The sequence below is a fragment of the Rattus rattus genome, chromosome 15 (genome assembly GCF_011064425.1).
Source record: "Rattus rattus isolate New Zealand chromosome 15, Rrattus_CSIRO_v1, whole genome shotgun sequence".
In the NCBI taxonomy this organism is placed as follows: Eukaryota; Metazoa; Chordata; class Mammalia; order Rodentia; family Muridae; genus Rattus; species Rattus rattus.
In genome coordinates, this window is record NC_046168.1 from 11,147,813 (window position 1) to 11,166,665 (window position 18,853).

General features: G+C 42.0%; 1 protein-coding gene across 1 annotated transcript in view; it reads right to left on the reverse strand.

Moving 5' to 3' along the window:
• Positions 1-18,853, reverse strand: part of Camk4 (calcium/calmodulin dependent protein kinase IV) — a 213,000-nt gene that overhangs the window by 43,138 nt on the left and 151,009 nt on the right. The window contains exon 5 of the mRNA XM_032885778.1: positions 14,483-14,555. Within this exon, the coding sequence (XP_032741669.1) occupies positions 14,483-14,555 (73 nt within the window). The remainder of the gene's footprint in view (positions 1-14,482; positions 14,556-18,853) is intronic.

The following is an 18,853-nucleotide window of genomic DNA, read 5'->3' on the forward strand; positions in this document are numbered from 1 at the left end:
AACCAGTCTTTACAGCACATACTGAAATTCTTCTCCTCTGAAATCTCTTTGGTCAGGCCTGAATAATTCAAATCACTCCCAGTAACAAAGACGTCTGCATTCCTACTAAGATAGCCCATTAAGTACCATTAAAAGCATTCCACTGTTTTCCAAACCCAAAGTCCCAAAATCCACATTCTCCCAAATAAAAAGCATGGTCATGCCTATCACAGCAATGCCCCACTCCTGGTACCAACTTCTGTCTTAGTTAGAGTCTCATTGCTGTGAACAGACACCATGACCAATGTAAGTTTTATAAAGGACAACATTTAATTGGGGCTGGCTTACAAGTTCAGAGGTTCAGTACATTATCATCAAGGCGAGAGCATGACAGCATTGCAGCATCCAGGCAGGCCTGGTGCAGGAGGAGCTGAGTTCTACATCTTCACCCGAAAGAAGCCAGGAACAGACTGAGCATCCCCAGGCAGCTAGGAGGAGGGTCTCCAAGTCTCCTCTCACAGTGACACACTTCCTCCAACAAGGTCACACCTTCTAATAGTGTCACTCCCTGGGGCCAAGCATATGCAAACCATCACATTTCTGTATACAAGCTTGGTTGCCCCAACAGCACAGGGTGTGCATGATCTCCTGTAGGAAGGAGGTGTGTGACCTGTGAGGTCTGCATTTATAAGCCCTTGACTAACTAATTCACGCCCATACTCTGTGGATCTGGGCTATGAACCTGGATGGTGTTCCATTGCCCTGACCAGTAGTTAATAAAGCTTGCATCGAATTTGGCTTCAAATTGTGTTAGTGGTCTTAGTTGCACACGGTGAGAACTAAGAAAGGTAGAGAAGGTTGTATTGATGGATACATCGCATGTTATTCTCAAGCTTTTCACAGGGCTATTAGTATTGTTTCTCAAAAAATCACTTTCAAAGGTTTGATATTAAGAGTTAAAGCAAGTCCTTAAATAAGGATAATATATTTTTGGATAGAACTACAGAGTACCAGACAGAAAAGAAAGCAGACATTGGATCCGTGTCCTCTGAGAAGGAAATATGATGTAAAATAATGCATCTCTGGGAGGATCTGGCAGTTCCTCACCAATCCTGCCTCTTGCCCATTAGGGAAATGCACTCACCCAGTCCCCTCTGTTCTCTGCTATGCAGAAGGGTTGGTTTTCTTACTCTTACTGTTGTTATTTTCTGGCTGGACTTGGCTTTTTCTTTACTAGCACTGTGGTCTCTCCATAGTTATTAGCCCCACGTGTCCCCTTTGTTGGGCTCCGTGTGTCAAATATCAATATTCATGAGCAATACATCTACAATGCAACATTTGACAACCATCAATAAGTGGTTTCTTTCCTTTTTGTTAATTAGACACTAAACCCAGTAGCTGTATGGTGACAGTGTACTGCCCGGCTGATAGTCAGGACTTGATCAACAGCAAAGAGGTTCAGGATTACCTGCTTAAGTTACAAATGGAAGACAAATTAAACAGTCTTGGGATTTTTGTTGAATAGGAATCTGGGAACTGGAATGCTGTAAATAGATACTTGGCTTAGATATATTTTATGCATCAGGAGCTGAACAGATTAAATGACAAATCTTGTATTCTTTGCAAGGTGAAGTAATTAAGATTATTTTAACAGTGAAGTTGTTAGAAAACTCATTTGTAAAGGATAACTATATTGTTATTATCCATTCTTAAAGTCTTCTTTTCGACTTTTAGTAAAGAAAAATTAACACGTGAACATTTACACCATGTAATTTTAATTCTCTTATGGGCACACACAGGTTGCGGTATCCCTTAATAACACTGCTTCATTGAAATCTCAAAAACAGTCCACTAAAACCTTGGGTCATCCATTGAGAGGAAGGAAGAAAGTCTAACTAGATAGTTTAAAAGAAAAAGTGGAGTATCATATAGAAAATCATCCGTGAGAGTTTCACATATACTTTAGGCATGGATGTAAAATATAGGAGTAATTTCAGAGATTAAAATATAACTCCATGAATGTTATCTGTTAGGACTTAATGAAGTTGTTACATAAATGGGTAATACAATAGGGATGTACCTCAATACATTGTTCATCACTGGAAACGTAGACGGGAAATAAAATCTTATTATATGCAGAATTGTTGAGTTACTTGATATATTCTTCAATAAAAAATGATCATACTGTGTTGGCTGCACTTGCCGTAAACGGTCCACATTAACACCTATTGAACTGTTTCTCCATCATTCCTGGCATGTAAAAGAAGCTGAATAAGGGAGTGAAAAGTCTCTTGAATTCTGACAAGCAATTTGTCTCTATTGTAGTTAAGCAGTGTTGGAGAAGGAGGAACTGGTATGCTCGTGCAGTTTGAAAGCACAGGAAATTGTTGAGTGGGAGTCAGTCCGCTCATCCTCTGGCTCCAAAGTTACCTGTACCTGAGGTAAAAGCAGCCGGAGGACTCAGTCGGCAACAGCTGCATTAAATTTTATGAGCTTGAGGAGCTGGAAAATGAGCAACAATTTATGGTAAAAGCCAGCGATCGGCGGAGAGCTATATGCACTGAGGTCTCCATCCGTTTCCATAGCTGCCTGAGTTAGGAGGCTCACATTTCTGGTTTTGTGTGAGGAGAAGACTGTATAAAGGAACAGAAAATGGCCCTGTTTTGGGTTAAATGAGTCTAATGTGAACTGTTCTCAGAAACAAAAACTTTAATCAAAATTAAACTATTTTCTTCTTTTGGATTTAATGAAATATTACTAGCTGAAGGCACTTGGACACAATGAGAGAGATGTAAGTTTGCTGACAGGCAGGCTGCCAGGTTTAAAACTAAACCTTAAACTCTCTTCAAGAGCAATCCAATATATTTTACAAAAAGAAAAAAAAATGGAGGTGAAATTTTTGCTTTACTGAGACAATGGATGTCAGTTAGCTGAGGGTAAAACAATGATAAGAGATCAACATTGTTGAAACAAAATCTTCTGGGAAGTATTTCCTCATGATCAACTCACAAAAGCTATGGTACGGATGGGGCAAAGGCTACCAAGTACCAAGGTTAAATGAAGGTTAGATAAACAATTTAAACTGACATATAATCTCTAGTGAAATAGAAGTAGTCATTTAAATTCTCCCAACAAAAAAAAAAGCACAGAACCAGATAGGTTTAGTGCAGAATTCTATTAGACCTTCAAAGAAGAGTTAATACTACTAAAATATCCCACAAAATAAAAACAGAAGAAACATGGCAAAATTCATTTTGCAAGGCCATAGTACCCTAATACCCAAAGCATGTAAAGACCCGAGAGAGAGAGAGAGAGAGAGAGAGAGAGAGAGAGAGAGAGAGAGAGAGAGAATATACAAACCATTTTTCCTTATGAACATAGATGCAAAAAAATGGTTAGTAAATGGTTACAAACTGAATCCAAGAACACATCAGAAAGATCACCCATGATGATCAAGTAGGCTTCATCGAGAGATACAGGAATAATTCAATATATGGCTAAGAAACATTTAAAGAAATGCTCAACATCCTTTATCATCAGGAAAATGCAAATCCAAGTCACTCTGGGATCTTAAACCTGTCAGAATGGCTACAAGAGACAGCTCATCTGGTGGGGATGAGGAGGAAGAGGACCATGCATCCATTGCTGCGTGAGTGTAAACTTGTACAGCCACTGTGGAAATCAGTATGGAAATGTCTCAGGAAGATGGAATTCAATCTACTTCAAGAACCAGTTATACCACTCTTGGGCATGTACCCAAAGAATGCTTCATCTTGCCACAAAACTCGAGCATGTTGACTGCTTCTCTACTTATAATAGCCAGAAGTTGGAAGCAGCTTAAATGCCCCTCAACAGAAGAATGAATGAACAAATAAATGTGTACATTTGCACAATGGAGTATTTCTCAGCTGTTAAAAAATAGTATTATGAAATCCAGTTATACAGGTAAAGGAAAAAGTCATTTGAGTGTGATATCCAAGACCCAGAAAGACAAATAAGACATACGTTTGCTTATATGTGGATATTAGCTGTTAGTCAATGACAAAGCTACAATCCTTAGAACCCCACAGAGTCCATCAGAGTAATGGGCTGGGGTGGGACAGATTTTGTCCGGAAGGGGAAATAGAACAGATAGTTATGGATGAATGAGGGGACTGGAACAGGAAGATGAAGTGGGGAGGGGACAGGGAGAAGGGAATGAGGGAAGAAATATGGGTAGAGAGAGTTAAAATTAAGGGCCATTTGAGGAAGAGTATAGATACATGTTTCAGCATAAGCTTCATAAATATACACATATATGAAGGTGATCTAAATGAAATTGCCATGTAATGGGGAGTCCCAGCTCACCATCTCTTGTCTCCTTGGTGACAAGCTACCATCCCAGTACTGGGATTGGGCTACATTTAACTGACCTATTGGACAATGGCATCCCATAGGCATTCCCAAACCTAGGCTGTTGCCAAGATGATAGGTTGCTCTCCACAAACTAATAGCAAGGCCCTTGGAGAACAAAGCGTGTGCTAGCAACAAGTAACTGATTTGACCTAAGGTCACTCCACGAGATGGAATCTATACCTGATGCTGGCAGGGTGACCAAGAACCAGAGACTAGATAGCACAAGGACCTAGGGTAAGGCTAAATACTATGTTTTAAAAATAGTGATAAAATGACTCAATGATATTCTGCTATACTCAGACGAGCATCTTGTTTAGCTGTCATCAGAGAAGCTTTATCCTGCAGCAGATAAGTATGTTCCAACACAGAGAGCCGCAGCCAGACGTTATGCAGAGTGAGAGTCTGGGAACACACATTCCTAAATGGGATTACATCATCACACCCCTCCTCTCAGAGCTCAGGGAACCCTGCAGAAGAGGGGGAAGAAAGAGTGTAAAACCCAGAGAGGATGGTGGACACCAAGAAAACAAGAGCCTCTAAATCAACATGAAGACCCTCACATAAACTCACAGAGACTGAAGCAGCATGCACAGGCCTGCGTGGGTCTGCACCTGGTCTTGGCGTATACATTATGGCTTCCAGTTTAGGTTGTTATGGGACTCCTGAGTGTACAATGAGTGGGTCTTGGTCTTCTCTTGGGCTCTTCTCCTTATGTTGGTTTCTCTTGTCCAGCTTCTATGTGATAGCTTTTGTTTTTTTCTTATTATATTTATTTTATGATATGGCATTGCCATCTCTTAGAAGCCTGTTCTTTTCTAATGAGAGACAGAGGGGAGTGAAAACAGACTATGGATTATGAGTGAAATGGACTATGTTTTATATTGCTGTATCATGTTGCCGAGGGATGGGATTGGAATGATTTATCTTGGTTGACAACGTAGCACATATGGGAGAGGGGGGTCTCCATTGAGGAACTGTCTCCATTCTATGGCCTACTGGGATATCTGTGGGGCCATTTTCCTGATTATTAATTAATGTACGGTTCACCCTACTATCAGTAGTACCAACCTTAAGCAGGTGGACCTGGGATGTATAAAAGAAATAGCATGGATATGAGACTGGGATTGGGCCAGTAAACAGTTTTCTCCACAGAATATGCATCAATTCCTGTCTAGAGATCCTGCCCTGGCTTTCCTCAATCATGAGCTGACATAACCTGTAAGATGAATGAACCGTTTCCTCCTCTAGCTGACTTCTGTTGACATTTCATCACAGCAGTTAGAAACTAGGACAACATCATCCAAAATTTACACAACCCCAAACCACAGATGTGATATAGAATGTGATCATCAATGTAATATTCTATTACATTATTCGGAAAATTACTAAATACATGTTCAAGAATTCATCTCGATTCTCCTGGGATTCTAAGGAAAGAAGACCACAGGTAGAACTTGATAAGCTTCTGACATCATTCTTATTGGTCCTGACAATGATGTGTGGAGATGTTCAGAGAGGAGAACATCCCCCCACCAGAAATTGCTTTTAGATCACCAGTTTTCTAATACTGAGATTCGAAAGGGATATAGATTATCCCCTGCTCCCAAATCTGTTAAAATAATTAGATAAAGTGATCTAGGCTCTGCCTGAGCCACCAAAGTATTTTATTATACATTTATAAAAATTAGAATATTAACAGAAATGTTTCCTTTTTATTTTGCTAGTTCTGATTTCTCGATTCTCAGTAGTTCTTATTTATGTGTAAAATAGTATCATAATATTTTAATATTATATACCTTGCATTAATTAACATCCATCATTAAGTCTGAGCAGAGATAGAGACAGAGAGACAGACACAGAGAGACAGAGACAGAGACAGAGACAGAGAGAGAATTATCTCCCACAGGAATAGACTGATTATATCGAACAATCTACATTCTCTGTTCTGTCCTCACACTGTTTCATTAATCTCTCAGAATTGTTTCATTGACACTAAGTAGAACCGAGTGGGCATGGTATTCACAGAAACGAGGGATAAGTGTCAGAAGCAAGCTGATTCTTAATCGCCTTCAACCTCATTATCCCTTCAAGCTTCACTTCACCCGGACTTAGCGGTGTGTGGGTGTGCATTTGATATTTAGTGGAACACAATTTTGGGAAATCAGTGGGACCAGAATCTTTTAATCTGGAGTGTGCCCCTTGTGTTAGGGCTGATGGATGGGAAATCATGCCATACACTCATCTTTGAGATCCACTCAGAAGTTTGCTCAAGGAGTTCCGTGTGTCCAAGTAACAGGACCTACAACTCAAAGTGACAGAAGCACTGTGTACTACTGTCCTCTGTGAGATCCCAAGAGGGAGGAAGATCCACTGGTGGATTTTTTTCTTACCCTCTGCCTTCTATGTAATTATATTTCTCTTTATAATTACAAAGACAGCAAAGCAATTTCCAACATCACCTACAGACTCCACTAAGGCAGGGAGACATAAATAGCTTCTCATCATTTGGGCCTCCTTGTATGAATGGGAAATTTCCCCCAAACGTGACAAGCACCCCTCCCCCCAACACACACACACACACAAGCCATTGCACAGGATCAGGTCAGATGCCCTGACTCATGTTAAAAGGGAAGGTGGGGAAAGAAGTTCTGGCAATTTCCATCCTTCTCTATGTTCCTCTCTCAGCAATGAGTAAGACAGCAGGGTGAGAGATGGGGTCTACACATCAAATGGTGTAAGGCAGATAGATAATAGAACCCTTACAAAATGTATAACTGTTCCTTAGCATGGTCCTCAGAACTGAAGACAAATAGTGGTTCACATTAGTATTGATTCTTTTGGTTTTATTTCATTAGCTTCTAGAATCATTCCTTACCCTGTGAAGACTACGAACATGAGAAAACCATGGAAAACAGAGTGAATTTTGAGAATTTATAAATAAGTTCCTGTAAAATTATTTATACTATGATCGCTCAACTTTAAACTCATCTTTCCATAGCCCCCTTTACAATGCTGGAATCTGACATTTAGGCCACCGTTTTCCATATCTTGGCTTTGCCATGAGTTGGACGTGAGGCTGGACGTTGGAGAAGGGGAGGGAGCTGCTCCCTGTTAGCTTTCTGAGTCAATTTTCCTAAGTAGTGTCCCTAACGACATCTCTCCAAAACCAAGCTCTGGTTCCCCTTGCAATGGCATGTCACCTTGGTGGCACTAGTGGCTCTCTTTGTCATTCCCCAGTCTCTGAGGTGGATGTCAGGTGTGTTCCTCTATTGCTCCCCTTCTTAGTGTTTGAGGCCCAGTGTCCTCAAAAAGCAGCTAGGGGAGGAAAGAATTTATTCCACCATATACTTCCAGGCAACAGTTCATCACCTGAGGAAAGTAGGGCAGGACCCTGGAGGCAGGGATCGAAGCAGACACTGCAGAGGAATGCTGCTTACTCTTGGCTTTCCCTGGTTTGCTCAGTTACACTTCTTACAGTCCAGACTCACTTGCCAAGGCTGGTAATGCCCAATGTGCTGGGCCTGACATTGGTTAGCGATTAAGAAAAGGCTTCCTAGACACGGTTGAAGGTTTAGCCAAAGAAGACAATGCCTCAAATGGGGTCCCTTCTTCCAACTGTGCAAGGTTTACCATGAAGCCTAACTGGCATAGGGTCCCCTGCTGGAACTTCAATTCAATGACTGGCCAGCACTCCCCTGCTGCAGCTGAGGATCCCAACTCAGGTCCTCACACAAGTACAGCAAGCACTTTACCCCCCAAGGCTTCTCTCCAGTCTCAACTACCTATTATTTTGATGTTTAAATGCTCTGTTTTTTTCCACATCTTCTTGAAGGTTTTAATGCTTTTTCTTTACAATTATTTGTCACCATTATCCAACAACTCTTACAAAAGCTCTGTGATAACCGTTTTCTCAGTTTTAACCAAATAATTTAGTGCTCTACTCCACATGTACAAATATCTCCAGGCTCTAAAGTCTTGCCTTTAAAGTTGAGATGTACTCCAGAGAGTTGTGGCCAGAAAAAAAGAGAAGGAATGTGACACTTATGGAGGTGACATTTGCTCAGCAGGCAAATGGTGGCTCCAGGAAAGGGACCGGCGGCAATGGCGGTAGTAGTAAGAGGCATTGGGCGACAGAACACTCCCTTGTTGTGCTTGTCCTTTAAGGTTGGCTAGGACAAGGAGACTGCTCCAGAATGTTCAGAGCAAATCAGACCGATTCGCCAGTAACTATGGTGATTTATTTCAAGGAGAGATACCATTCAGGAAGACTTAAAGATCTGCCTTAAACATTCAAAGCTAAAGTCGATTTCAAATTTGCTTGCAGACTCTCCTAACTGCCATCGGAGGGGTTGGAAGCAGAAGAGGCAGCATTATAGTAGGAGAAACAGTAGCATACACAGAGAAAGGAAATGTAGGCTGTGACATATGTCACATGCATGGGATAGCTATGCCTGTAACATATTTCCCCCCAGGCTCTGCAGGCTCTTTTTGCTTCTGTGTTCGCAGCCTGTGTGAGGTGCAGGGGTGTGGGATGTTCCAGGGTCTCCTTTCTGTCCTATGTCCCTCACTACTGCCACCTCTGCAGCTCCTTTCCTGCAGCCACCATTTGCCTGCTGAGCCTCTGTCACCAAGCTCTGCTTCCTTCCCTCCATAAGTGCCACATTCCTTCTCTCTTTCTAGCCAGTCCCTGGCATTTCTCAATTTTAAAGCCATGACTTCAGATTACCCTGAGTCCCAAATGTCCCATTTTCCATAGCTATCTATAGCTTTGTAGTTGACAATAAGCTATTTTGAAGATGCCAATCATTTCTCTCAAGTCTAAATCTGCTTTGCCTTCTACCTGTGAAATATTTGGGGAAAAGGTTTGAATTCTCTTTAGGTTAACCCTTAGTTTCTCGGAGATCTTTTGATAGCCTGTTTCAAGGCTGTTTGGCTTGAATGTAGTAGTCTAGAATGTAAACGGGAATTCTGTGAATGGGTAAAATAATACTTTAAAAAAAAACACAGGATTAACAGCAATCAGCTTAACTTTCCGGCCTAGAATAGACAGAGGTCTTGGGGTTTTGTTTCACTCTTCTAAGGGAGGCTTATCTGCAGCTTCACTGACTGGATCCATTGCGGTGTGTGCTGCGTGGGAGATTTCGATGCTAAGAACATCCGTTCCCATTCACCGAGGGTCACCAGCATTTCTAATGGCAGCTATCTGTTGGCACTGCTAAACTGAAACACGCTTACTGTAATAAACCCAAGAACAGTAGGCATGTCAACAGGTGAAGGCAACTTGACAGGAGAAACAGAAAACTGCTGGATCCACACTACACAGAATTGAATGGAATGGCACGGAGGGAGCTGGGGAGGGATTTCATTCATGGAGGCAATGGGATATTGCTTTGTTTCCTATGAAACGGATAGGCCAGATATCTCATTACAGACCAAGAGAAGATCAGTGGAAACCAGGCTCCCACTTTTGTGGGACTAGGGGATAAATATTAAGCACAAAGTAAAGTACACTCTCAAGTAATGTAGGTTCACAAACACAATAACATGCGGTACTGAACCAAGCTACACTACCAGGTTCCTGTAGGTTCGTGGAGACAATAACGCATGGTTTTGAACTGAGGCAGCTTGGAAAGGATGCGGAAGGCACAGTTTTCACACAATGGAAGGTCGCTCTAGAGTCAGAACCTTACAGTGGGAACCAGGAAGCAGAACATAAACTATGATCAAATGTGACAGAATAGGGATCAGAGAAAACAGGTTCGAGATAGAAATTAGCTTAGATCTTTCTAGGATCAAAAAAGGGGACTAACGGGGGCCAACACAGAAAAGGAGAGTGGTGGTCAAGTGTCCTGAAAGTGGGGTGTCGGGAGAGCCCTCAATATGGAAGATATTCTGGGATATCCAGGAACGTTTGATGATCTTGTTCTGTCTTTTTTCCCAAGTCACTGTGTAACCCAGGCTAGCCTAGAGCTCGTTGTGTGTATAGCACACACTGACCTCAAACTCACTATGCTCTTGCTTCTGCCTGCGAGGTGTTAGGACTTCAGGCTTCCTCACCGCACCCAGAGAGTTCTCAGGTGCCAATGTGGCCTAATCATAGGAGTGATTAGAATGGTTTATCACTGGCGTCATAACTCCAGGGGAGGAGAGCGGATGTGAGGTCATGGAACTGTGTAGCCAGTTAGGTTTGGCAGGGTATTAGAGGGATTAGTAATGATGAGAACAAGTGGTCAAATTCATGTTGTTGCCTGGCAACATTCAGACTGGCAAGATTCAGTAGGATGAAGACTAGGATTTTAGGAGACAGATGTCGAGTGGCAGTGTCACCAAGGTGAGACAAGCCTGAAGGGCAGGGCCAGAGTCCTAGGCTAGTATTAGAGAAAAAAGAGATTTCTGCATGTGCCTGCCTGAGACAGCCTGAATACAAAGGGAAGGTTGTGTGGTGTGGAAAGCGACTGCACTTGGTCTCAGGAAGTTGGTTCATGCGAGGTACACAAGGAAGGCTCCCTTCAAAGTAAGATCTTACTTAAAGTGAGATCACACTTAATTAAAAAAAAAAGCGGGGATGTTGGCACCCATCTGTGTGTATTTATTTTTATGTGTATGAGTGTTTTGTCTTCACATAGGCAAGTGTACCATATGTTTGCCCTGCTCCACAGAGGCCAGAAGAGGGCATCTGGTGCCCTAGAACTGGGGTTACAGACAGTTGTAAAGGACCCTGGGGATGCTAGAAACTGAACCCAGCCTCTCTGTGAGAGCAGCAAGTGCTCAATACTGAGCCATCTCTCCAGTCCTGAAATCACTGTCTTCTGACAGCATACATCAGACTGTCATTCAGAACTGCACCCACATGTAACATTCCATGAAGGACAGACACGCATCTGAAGAGCTGGCAGTGAAGAATGGCAGCAGAATGGAAAGTACCAGAGGTGCAGTCTAGCCGCCCCACTCCCCAGAACACTCCACACACACACACACACACACACACACACACACACACACCCATGACTACACACACACACACACACACACACACACACACCCATGACTACACTCCGCACCACTCCGCACCCCCTCCAGAAGCCTCTCCTTACCCTGCTCTCACTACATTCATACCCCACATTTTTCGCCCCATCCAGAGCCCATTGGACTACGAAGGGGTTTTCTGATTCAAGCTGAGCCGAATGCAGCTTCTGTCTTAAAGTCTGGACTGGAGATCAAGGGTATTTTTATATACGTTCAGAAGGCTCAAAGCATAGGGGCACGTTAACGAACATGTTGACTGCATCACTTTCTGAAGACGAAAAACAGTGACTGTTATAAAAGAGGAAGCACATTGGGAACCAAGTTCAGTGTGCAAGGGGTCCTGGTAGCTCCAGCCGCTTGCCTGAGATTATTCTGTTTTGGAAAACAAGAAAAGTGTCCTTTCTCTAGAGAAGCCTGAGAAAAGGAGTTCTGTGGAAGGACACGGGTATCTCTCCTGTTCCCTTCCGTGCACTGGCCCACATAACACAGAACAGGTGACACTGCACCACAAAGAGCCACATGTGTGGAACCAAGAGCAGGTGACAGAGGTAAAAACACGAAAGCATGCTAGCCTGGGTGGTAATCTACAAGTGCCCCGCTCGGGAGCCTGCCTGAAGCTCTCCCGTGACGGGAGAAGCTCTCCCACACCCCAATCACCAGCGTACCTTGGGCTTAAACTTTTGGTTGATGTAACATGTAAAGCAACAGAAAAGCGTCCTGAATGATCGTAAGCTGAGCTAACGGTCAGCTTTTGTTTGTCCAGATTTACAACATTTAGTAAAGAATCGATTTAATGCTCTGCTCTTCTGCTCTCCTGAACGCCGCTCTGATGTACACTCTCAGCCTTCCCACTACCATATTAGGGTGAAATGTTAGGCCGGATTTAGAAGAGGAAATTAGGGATACGCCCCAGCTCCTGTACAAAGCCAAGCTCAGCTCTGACTCCCAACGTTGCCTTTGACTGCTGGCTGATGTGAGCGAGGTCTACCCGCAAAGTCTGACAGATTAGAAATCAGTCTTTAATATACACTTACTACTGCCACTGTTGAACTAAGACCTCCCCAAACGGAAGTAGCAATTACGAAAGACAATTCTAGACATGCACTTAAGGACAGGAATCGGAGCAAATAGAAGCACATTTTGGAAACGTGCGCCAGCACACCGTCTCGGTGGTGAGCGAGATTGGGTTCAGGGACAGATGAAGGGAGATCCAACTCGAGGTGAGAAGGGAGAGGAGAGGAGAGAGAGGATGTATTGGAAATCATTCCCGAGTTTGCAAGCCTAAGAAACTAGGGTGAAAAATAACGTAGAATGTGGCTGCTTTTGTGTACAGTGAGAATATGAACTTGATACGCAGTATACAAGTAGCCAGGACGTATGTCGTACATATAGGGTAAAATTTTATTAATCCTTTCCAGTGTTTTCCTTTTCTCTATTTTCTCTCTCTTTCCCCGTCTCTCTGTGTGATATGTACATCCATGCGTACGTTAGGATGTGTGTGTTAGTGTAAATAGTATTCTATTGCTCACCTCCTTAGTGTTTATTTTTACAACCATATTTGTTTGCTTACTTCATTTTGTGTTTGTGTGTGTGTGTGTGTGTGTGTGTGTGTCCATCCATATGTCATAATGTATGTGTGCAGAATAGAGTTGATTCTTTTCTTCTACCTTATAGGTCCTGGGGATACAACTCAGACCCTGGGACTTTGCAGCAAATGCTTTTAACCACGGAGTCATATCAGCTTCTTTGATCTTACTTTTTGAGACAGAGTCTTTCAGTGAACCCGAAACTCACTGTAGCTTCTAGGGTTGCTGGCCAGTGAGTGACCAGGACCAGCACGTTTCTACCCATGGTGTTGGGGCTAGAGTGATGCCTTGGTTTCAACATATGTACCAGGTATTTGAATTCTGTTCTCGGTCGCACAGCAAATTCTCTTATCCACCAAGCCTCTTCCCAGCCCACACTTGTTTTTCCTGTGGATGAAATGAGTGGAACGTGTGTTTGGTTTTTTTTTTGGGTGATTTCTTAAGAAAACAAGCTGAAGAATAGTATTATTTGGCTGTGGATTTCTCTCCACAGCCCTGGCTCTGCCAGAACTCTCTCTGTAACTTGGCTAGCCTCAAACTCAAGGGATGCCTCCTGAATGCTGGAAGCAAAGGTGTGTGGTTATTTTATTTTTTAACTAATTCTGGTAAACATCCTTCTTTGGGACCTGTTGTGTATGCTCAGAAAAAAAGTTGTTTTAGCTTCACGCTCAACAATGAATCATTAAGATAATCTAGCCAGTGACCAGAGCTGGAGAGATGGTCCAGCAGCTGAGAGCTTACTGCTCTTCCAGACCATCTGAGTTCGGCTGCCAGCACTCAGATAGGGCACTCTATAACTTCAGCTCCAGGGACTCCGACAGCATCTTCTGGGTTCCTGACACATACATGTGCATGTGTGTGTGTGTGTGTGTGTGTGTGTGTGTGTGTGTGTGTGTGTGTGTGTAGAAATGGAAACCAGCGACCATATTGGAAGATTTTAATCAGCATAGTTTAAACGTGTCTCATCTAGGTAACAATTACCTGAATTTCGAACCAAATTGTGAAATGACGTATTCATAAACGTGTATTTGCTTCCACGATTAATTTAAAAAGTTGTATGTCAATATAAAATTTCATCTTATATTTTCCCTCAAATATAAAAGGAAATGCAGCAGCAGCAATCTCTATGCTTTAGGGCCCATGTTTAACTTATTTTACCTTCTTCCATTTTCAATCGAACTGCATAAAATAAAACCAACAAAGAAATACACTGAAAAGTGAGGAAGGAGATGTTAGAGAACAAGTAAGAGCAGTAGAACCTAATATGAACTCACGACAGAACGTGAATAGCTCGATGGACCTACAGGGCGGCACATCCTTCAGATGCGAGTAGCCAGTTCGCTATGTGCGTTAATTAAGCATATTTTCTTGTGCTACCTCATCCACACCTGCACTTTGCTTGCATTGACATCACACACCTGCGTGGCTTGAATGATGCCTGTAAAAGGCAGAGGTGGCCAAGGGTTGAACACTCACGGCTGCTCATTCGTACTTACAGCAACTGCCTCCAGGATCTGCTTCACAGCATCGGCTGCGTCGCGTTCACTGTAATAGCCTTTCTCCACAATCCTGAAGAAAATAAACACAAAATGCTTCTCAGACACATACTTTTAGTTGGATGGGTACTAAAGGAAGTTAATTAAATCAACGTCAGAGAAGATACATCTGAACAATTGCAACAGCTTTTCCAACACCAGGGGGAAGGTTCCAGAAACAGCCATTCTAAAATCTCGACTTTGCTAAGAAAATGAAAAACATTTATTTTCTCTCGGTTTAACCTAACCGCTAGCCTTTCTCATTTTAACTTTAAATTGTAAATTATTTCAAACATCTGCCAAAGTAGATTTTTATACTACATATATCCCACCTTCTAATTTATGATGATCTTTATATCTGTCTGAAGATTTATTTTCTTTCATGTTTTATTATTTTAAAGCAATAGCATATACTCAAATGATAATAAATCTTTTAAAAATCATAGCATAATTACAGTACCATACTTGTAAAGTACAGCAAATCTTTATATTATCAAATATAACACAATGCAATTTTCCAAGTTCACAAACATGTCAAATTTCTGTTTATTAGAAATTGTTTTCAAATGAAATTTATAAAACTTGGGTTGCTATTTTTCAGAAAGTAACTTCATTTTGTTTTTGACTCTTTTAAAACAAAAACTATACCTTTTCAAAGTAGCAGTAGCTGATGTTAATAACCGAATTAAAAATCTATAAAATGTTTCAAAATTGGGAGATAGAGGAGGAGGAGGAAGTGTAGGATAGAATTGTGACGATAAAATAAAAGAACATAAGGAAAAATCTTAAAGATTGTAGTTATTAAACTATCAAAAAGATACATTTCAACGTTTAATGATTCTACCTATTCATAGAAATGGTAAAACGCAAACTCATAATCTTTTAAAAGGCTGAGAAGAAAATCTCCTAATGTGCCCCATTGCTTTATTATTTAGACACTTAAAATTTATCTTGTTTTTCCTAATTATGTACGTTGCTCATAAGCCCTCCTCCAAATCCTAGACTATGTCCCTGAGGTGTTTATTATTTGCTTCTTAAAAACCATTCTCATAAATATTTCCTTACAACACTATGTATCTTCTACAATTTACAACAAAGTTAGGTAGTTAGTTTGACTTATAAAAACATCTATTGAAATAATGTATTTTAAATATGTATTTATTTATTTAGTGTGTTGGGGTCTGTGTGTGGGGTTATGGAGGTAACATGACACCCCCGTGGAAGTTGGAGGACAACTTCCAGGGACTGAACTCAGCTGGTCAGGCTTGGCAGCAAGACCCTTCATCTGCTGAGGTATCTCACTGAAATAATTTCCTAGACTACACTTTTGAACATTTAACGTTTAATACGGGACTGCAGAGATGGCTCTAACTGACATCCCGAGCAACCACGCGGTGGCTCGTACACCTCTATTATAAGATCTGGCGCCCTCTTCTGGTGTGGAGGCATACATGCAGCCAGAACATCATTTACATAGTAAATAAATAAATCTTAGACCTCAACATAAAACTAATGGAAGAGAAAGTGAGGGATAGCCTTGAACACATTGGTACCGAAGACAACGTCCTGAATAGAACTCCCGTAGCTCAAGCACTAAGATCAACAATTAATAAACAAGACCTCGTGAAACTGTAAAGCTTCTGTAAGGCAAAAGACACAGTCTACAGGACAAAATGGCAGCCTACAGAATGGGGAAATATCTTCACCAACTCTACACAATGTAACAGTACTTGTACCCAAACTTCATAACGAATTCAAGAAATTAGATACCAATAACTCAAGTAACCCAGTTTTTAAAAGGAGGTACAGAGCTAAACAGAATTTTCAATAGAGGAATATCAAATGGCCAAGAAGCACTTAAAGCAACAGTCAACGTCATCAGGAAAGGGGAAATCAAAACGATTCTGAAATTCCATCTTATATCCACGAGAATGGCTAAGATCAAAACCTCAAGGAGCAGCACGTGCTGGCAAGAATGTAGAGCAAGAGGAACAGCTCTCCACTGCTAGTGGGAAGAAAGGCAAACTGGGACATACACGCTGGAAATCAATTTGACGGTTCCTCAGAAAGTTGGGAATAGTTCTACCTCAAGACCCAGATGTACTACTCCTGGATATATACCCAAAAGCTGCCCCACCATACCACAAGGATACTTGCTTCATACTCATAGAAGCTTTATTTATAACAGCTAGAAACTGAATAGTCTCCAGATATCACTTAACTGAAGAATGGATAAAAAAAAAATGTGGTTCCTTTACACAATGGAATACTATTGGGCTATTAAAGACAAGGGCATCATGAATTTTGCAGGCAAATGGATGAAACTAGAAAATATCACCCTGAGCGAGATAACCCAGATCCAAAGGACCTGCATGGTACTCATTTATAAGTGGATATTAGCCATAAAGTACAAGATGACCATCCTACATCTGTAGGCCCAAAGAAGCCAAATAGTGAGGGCCAAAGGAAGGATGTTTGAATCTTACTCAGAAGGGGAAATAAAGTTGACATCGAAGGTGAATGGAGGAAGGTAATTGGGTGAAAGAGGAGACAGGGATGGGGCAGGGGTTCAAGTGTAGTCAGAGCCAGGGAGAGAAAACAGACATCAGAGAGGGGGCTGCATGGAGGCGATCTCCAGGATGTGCCAGAGACCTGGGACACGGGGAGGAGTCGTCAGGGGTGGCTCAGCTGAGACTTCTAGCAGTAGAGGATACGGAGCCTGAAGTGGCCAAGGCAGGACGACCAAGTGGAGGGCTAAGGACAGCAACAAATCCACAAAACCTTCAACCCAGAGTGTGCCCTGCCTACAAGACGTGCAGGGACAAGGTGGTGAGAAAAGGAGGGAACGGCCAACCAGTGACTGGCCCAATTTGAGACCCATCCCACGGGCAAGAACACATCCCTGACACTATTGAAGATACTCTGTTATGCTGGTAGACAGAAACCTGGTGTCACTGTCCTCTGAGACGCTCCATCCATTAGCCAATGAAAAGAGATGCAGAGAACCACAGTCAAACACTTGATGGACCTGGGGAGTCTTGTGGAAGAGTTGGGGGAAGGATCGAGGAACTCGAAAAGGACAGGGACTCCACAGGAAGCCAACAGAGCCAACTAACCTGGGCCCTTGGGGCTTTCAGAGTCTGAACCACCAACCAAAGAACATACATGGGCTGGACCTAGGACCTTCCTACAAGGTGTGCAGCTTGATCTTCATGTGGATCCCTCAGTAACTGGAGTGAAGAGGCTATCCCTGACTCTGTTAACTGCCTCTGGATCCAGTAACCCTAACTGAGTCACTTTGTCTGGCCTGAATAGGAGAGGATATTCCTAGTCCTGCAGTGACTTGATGTGCCAGAGTGGGGTGATAAAGAATGGGAGAGGACGATGTTTGTGGAGGGACTAAAAGGAGGGGATCTGTGATTAGGATGTAGAATGAATGAATGAATGAATGAATGAATGAATACATTTTACAGAAGTCTGAGAGAGGAGAAAAGGGTTTTCTGTGACAGAGAAAGTGGAGAACTTTCACTGCCATGTTGCCACCTCTCCACTTTGTGCTCTAGGTAGTTTGTGCTCTAACCATCACAAAGGTGACTGGTGGCTTCCCTATACACTCTATCTGCAATCTCAAGGTCTTCTATAGTTATGGTAGAAAGGAACTGGTACAAATGTGACGGAGAATGACAACTGATAATAAGCTTTCTTTGAAACCTTTCAATCCTACCCCAAGATGGTAAACTAATTTACTTCATGACCTTCAATTTTTCTTTTTTATTTTCTTCATGCCCATTTAGTCATAGAACTTTATCATAACCATTTTGTGGCATTCAAGGGTTAAGAGAATTGGCTTATACAACTATGCACTGTTATTTCTAGTTGTCTATCAAATATGCAGTCCTTACAGGTCTCAGTACATTTGGAAACGGAATGTTCTACCAGTTAGAATTTCCTTATTCTACTTTGGTGTATGTCTCAAGCTGTGGCCTAAATTAAGTGTTTTTTAATATTTATTTGAGTATAAGATAGGGGCAAGTGCCTGTTTTGAATTGAATCTTTGTATGTTCTAAGACTTTGTATGTTAAACCCTAATTGCCTATGGACCTGTCTAAAGAATCAGCTGTTACAAGGTGGACTCTTTGGTGGATACTTGGATCACAAGGGTGAAGCCCTCACAAATCAGATAAGTATTCTTATAGAGGAAATGTTATCCTTTGTACCACACAGAAACAGCACGCAAAAGCATCCTCAGGAATCCAGAAATCAGCCCCTAACCAGAAGCTGATCCACGGACACCTTAATATTGCATTTCCTTGACTCAGAATTTTAAGAAAT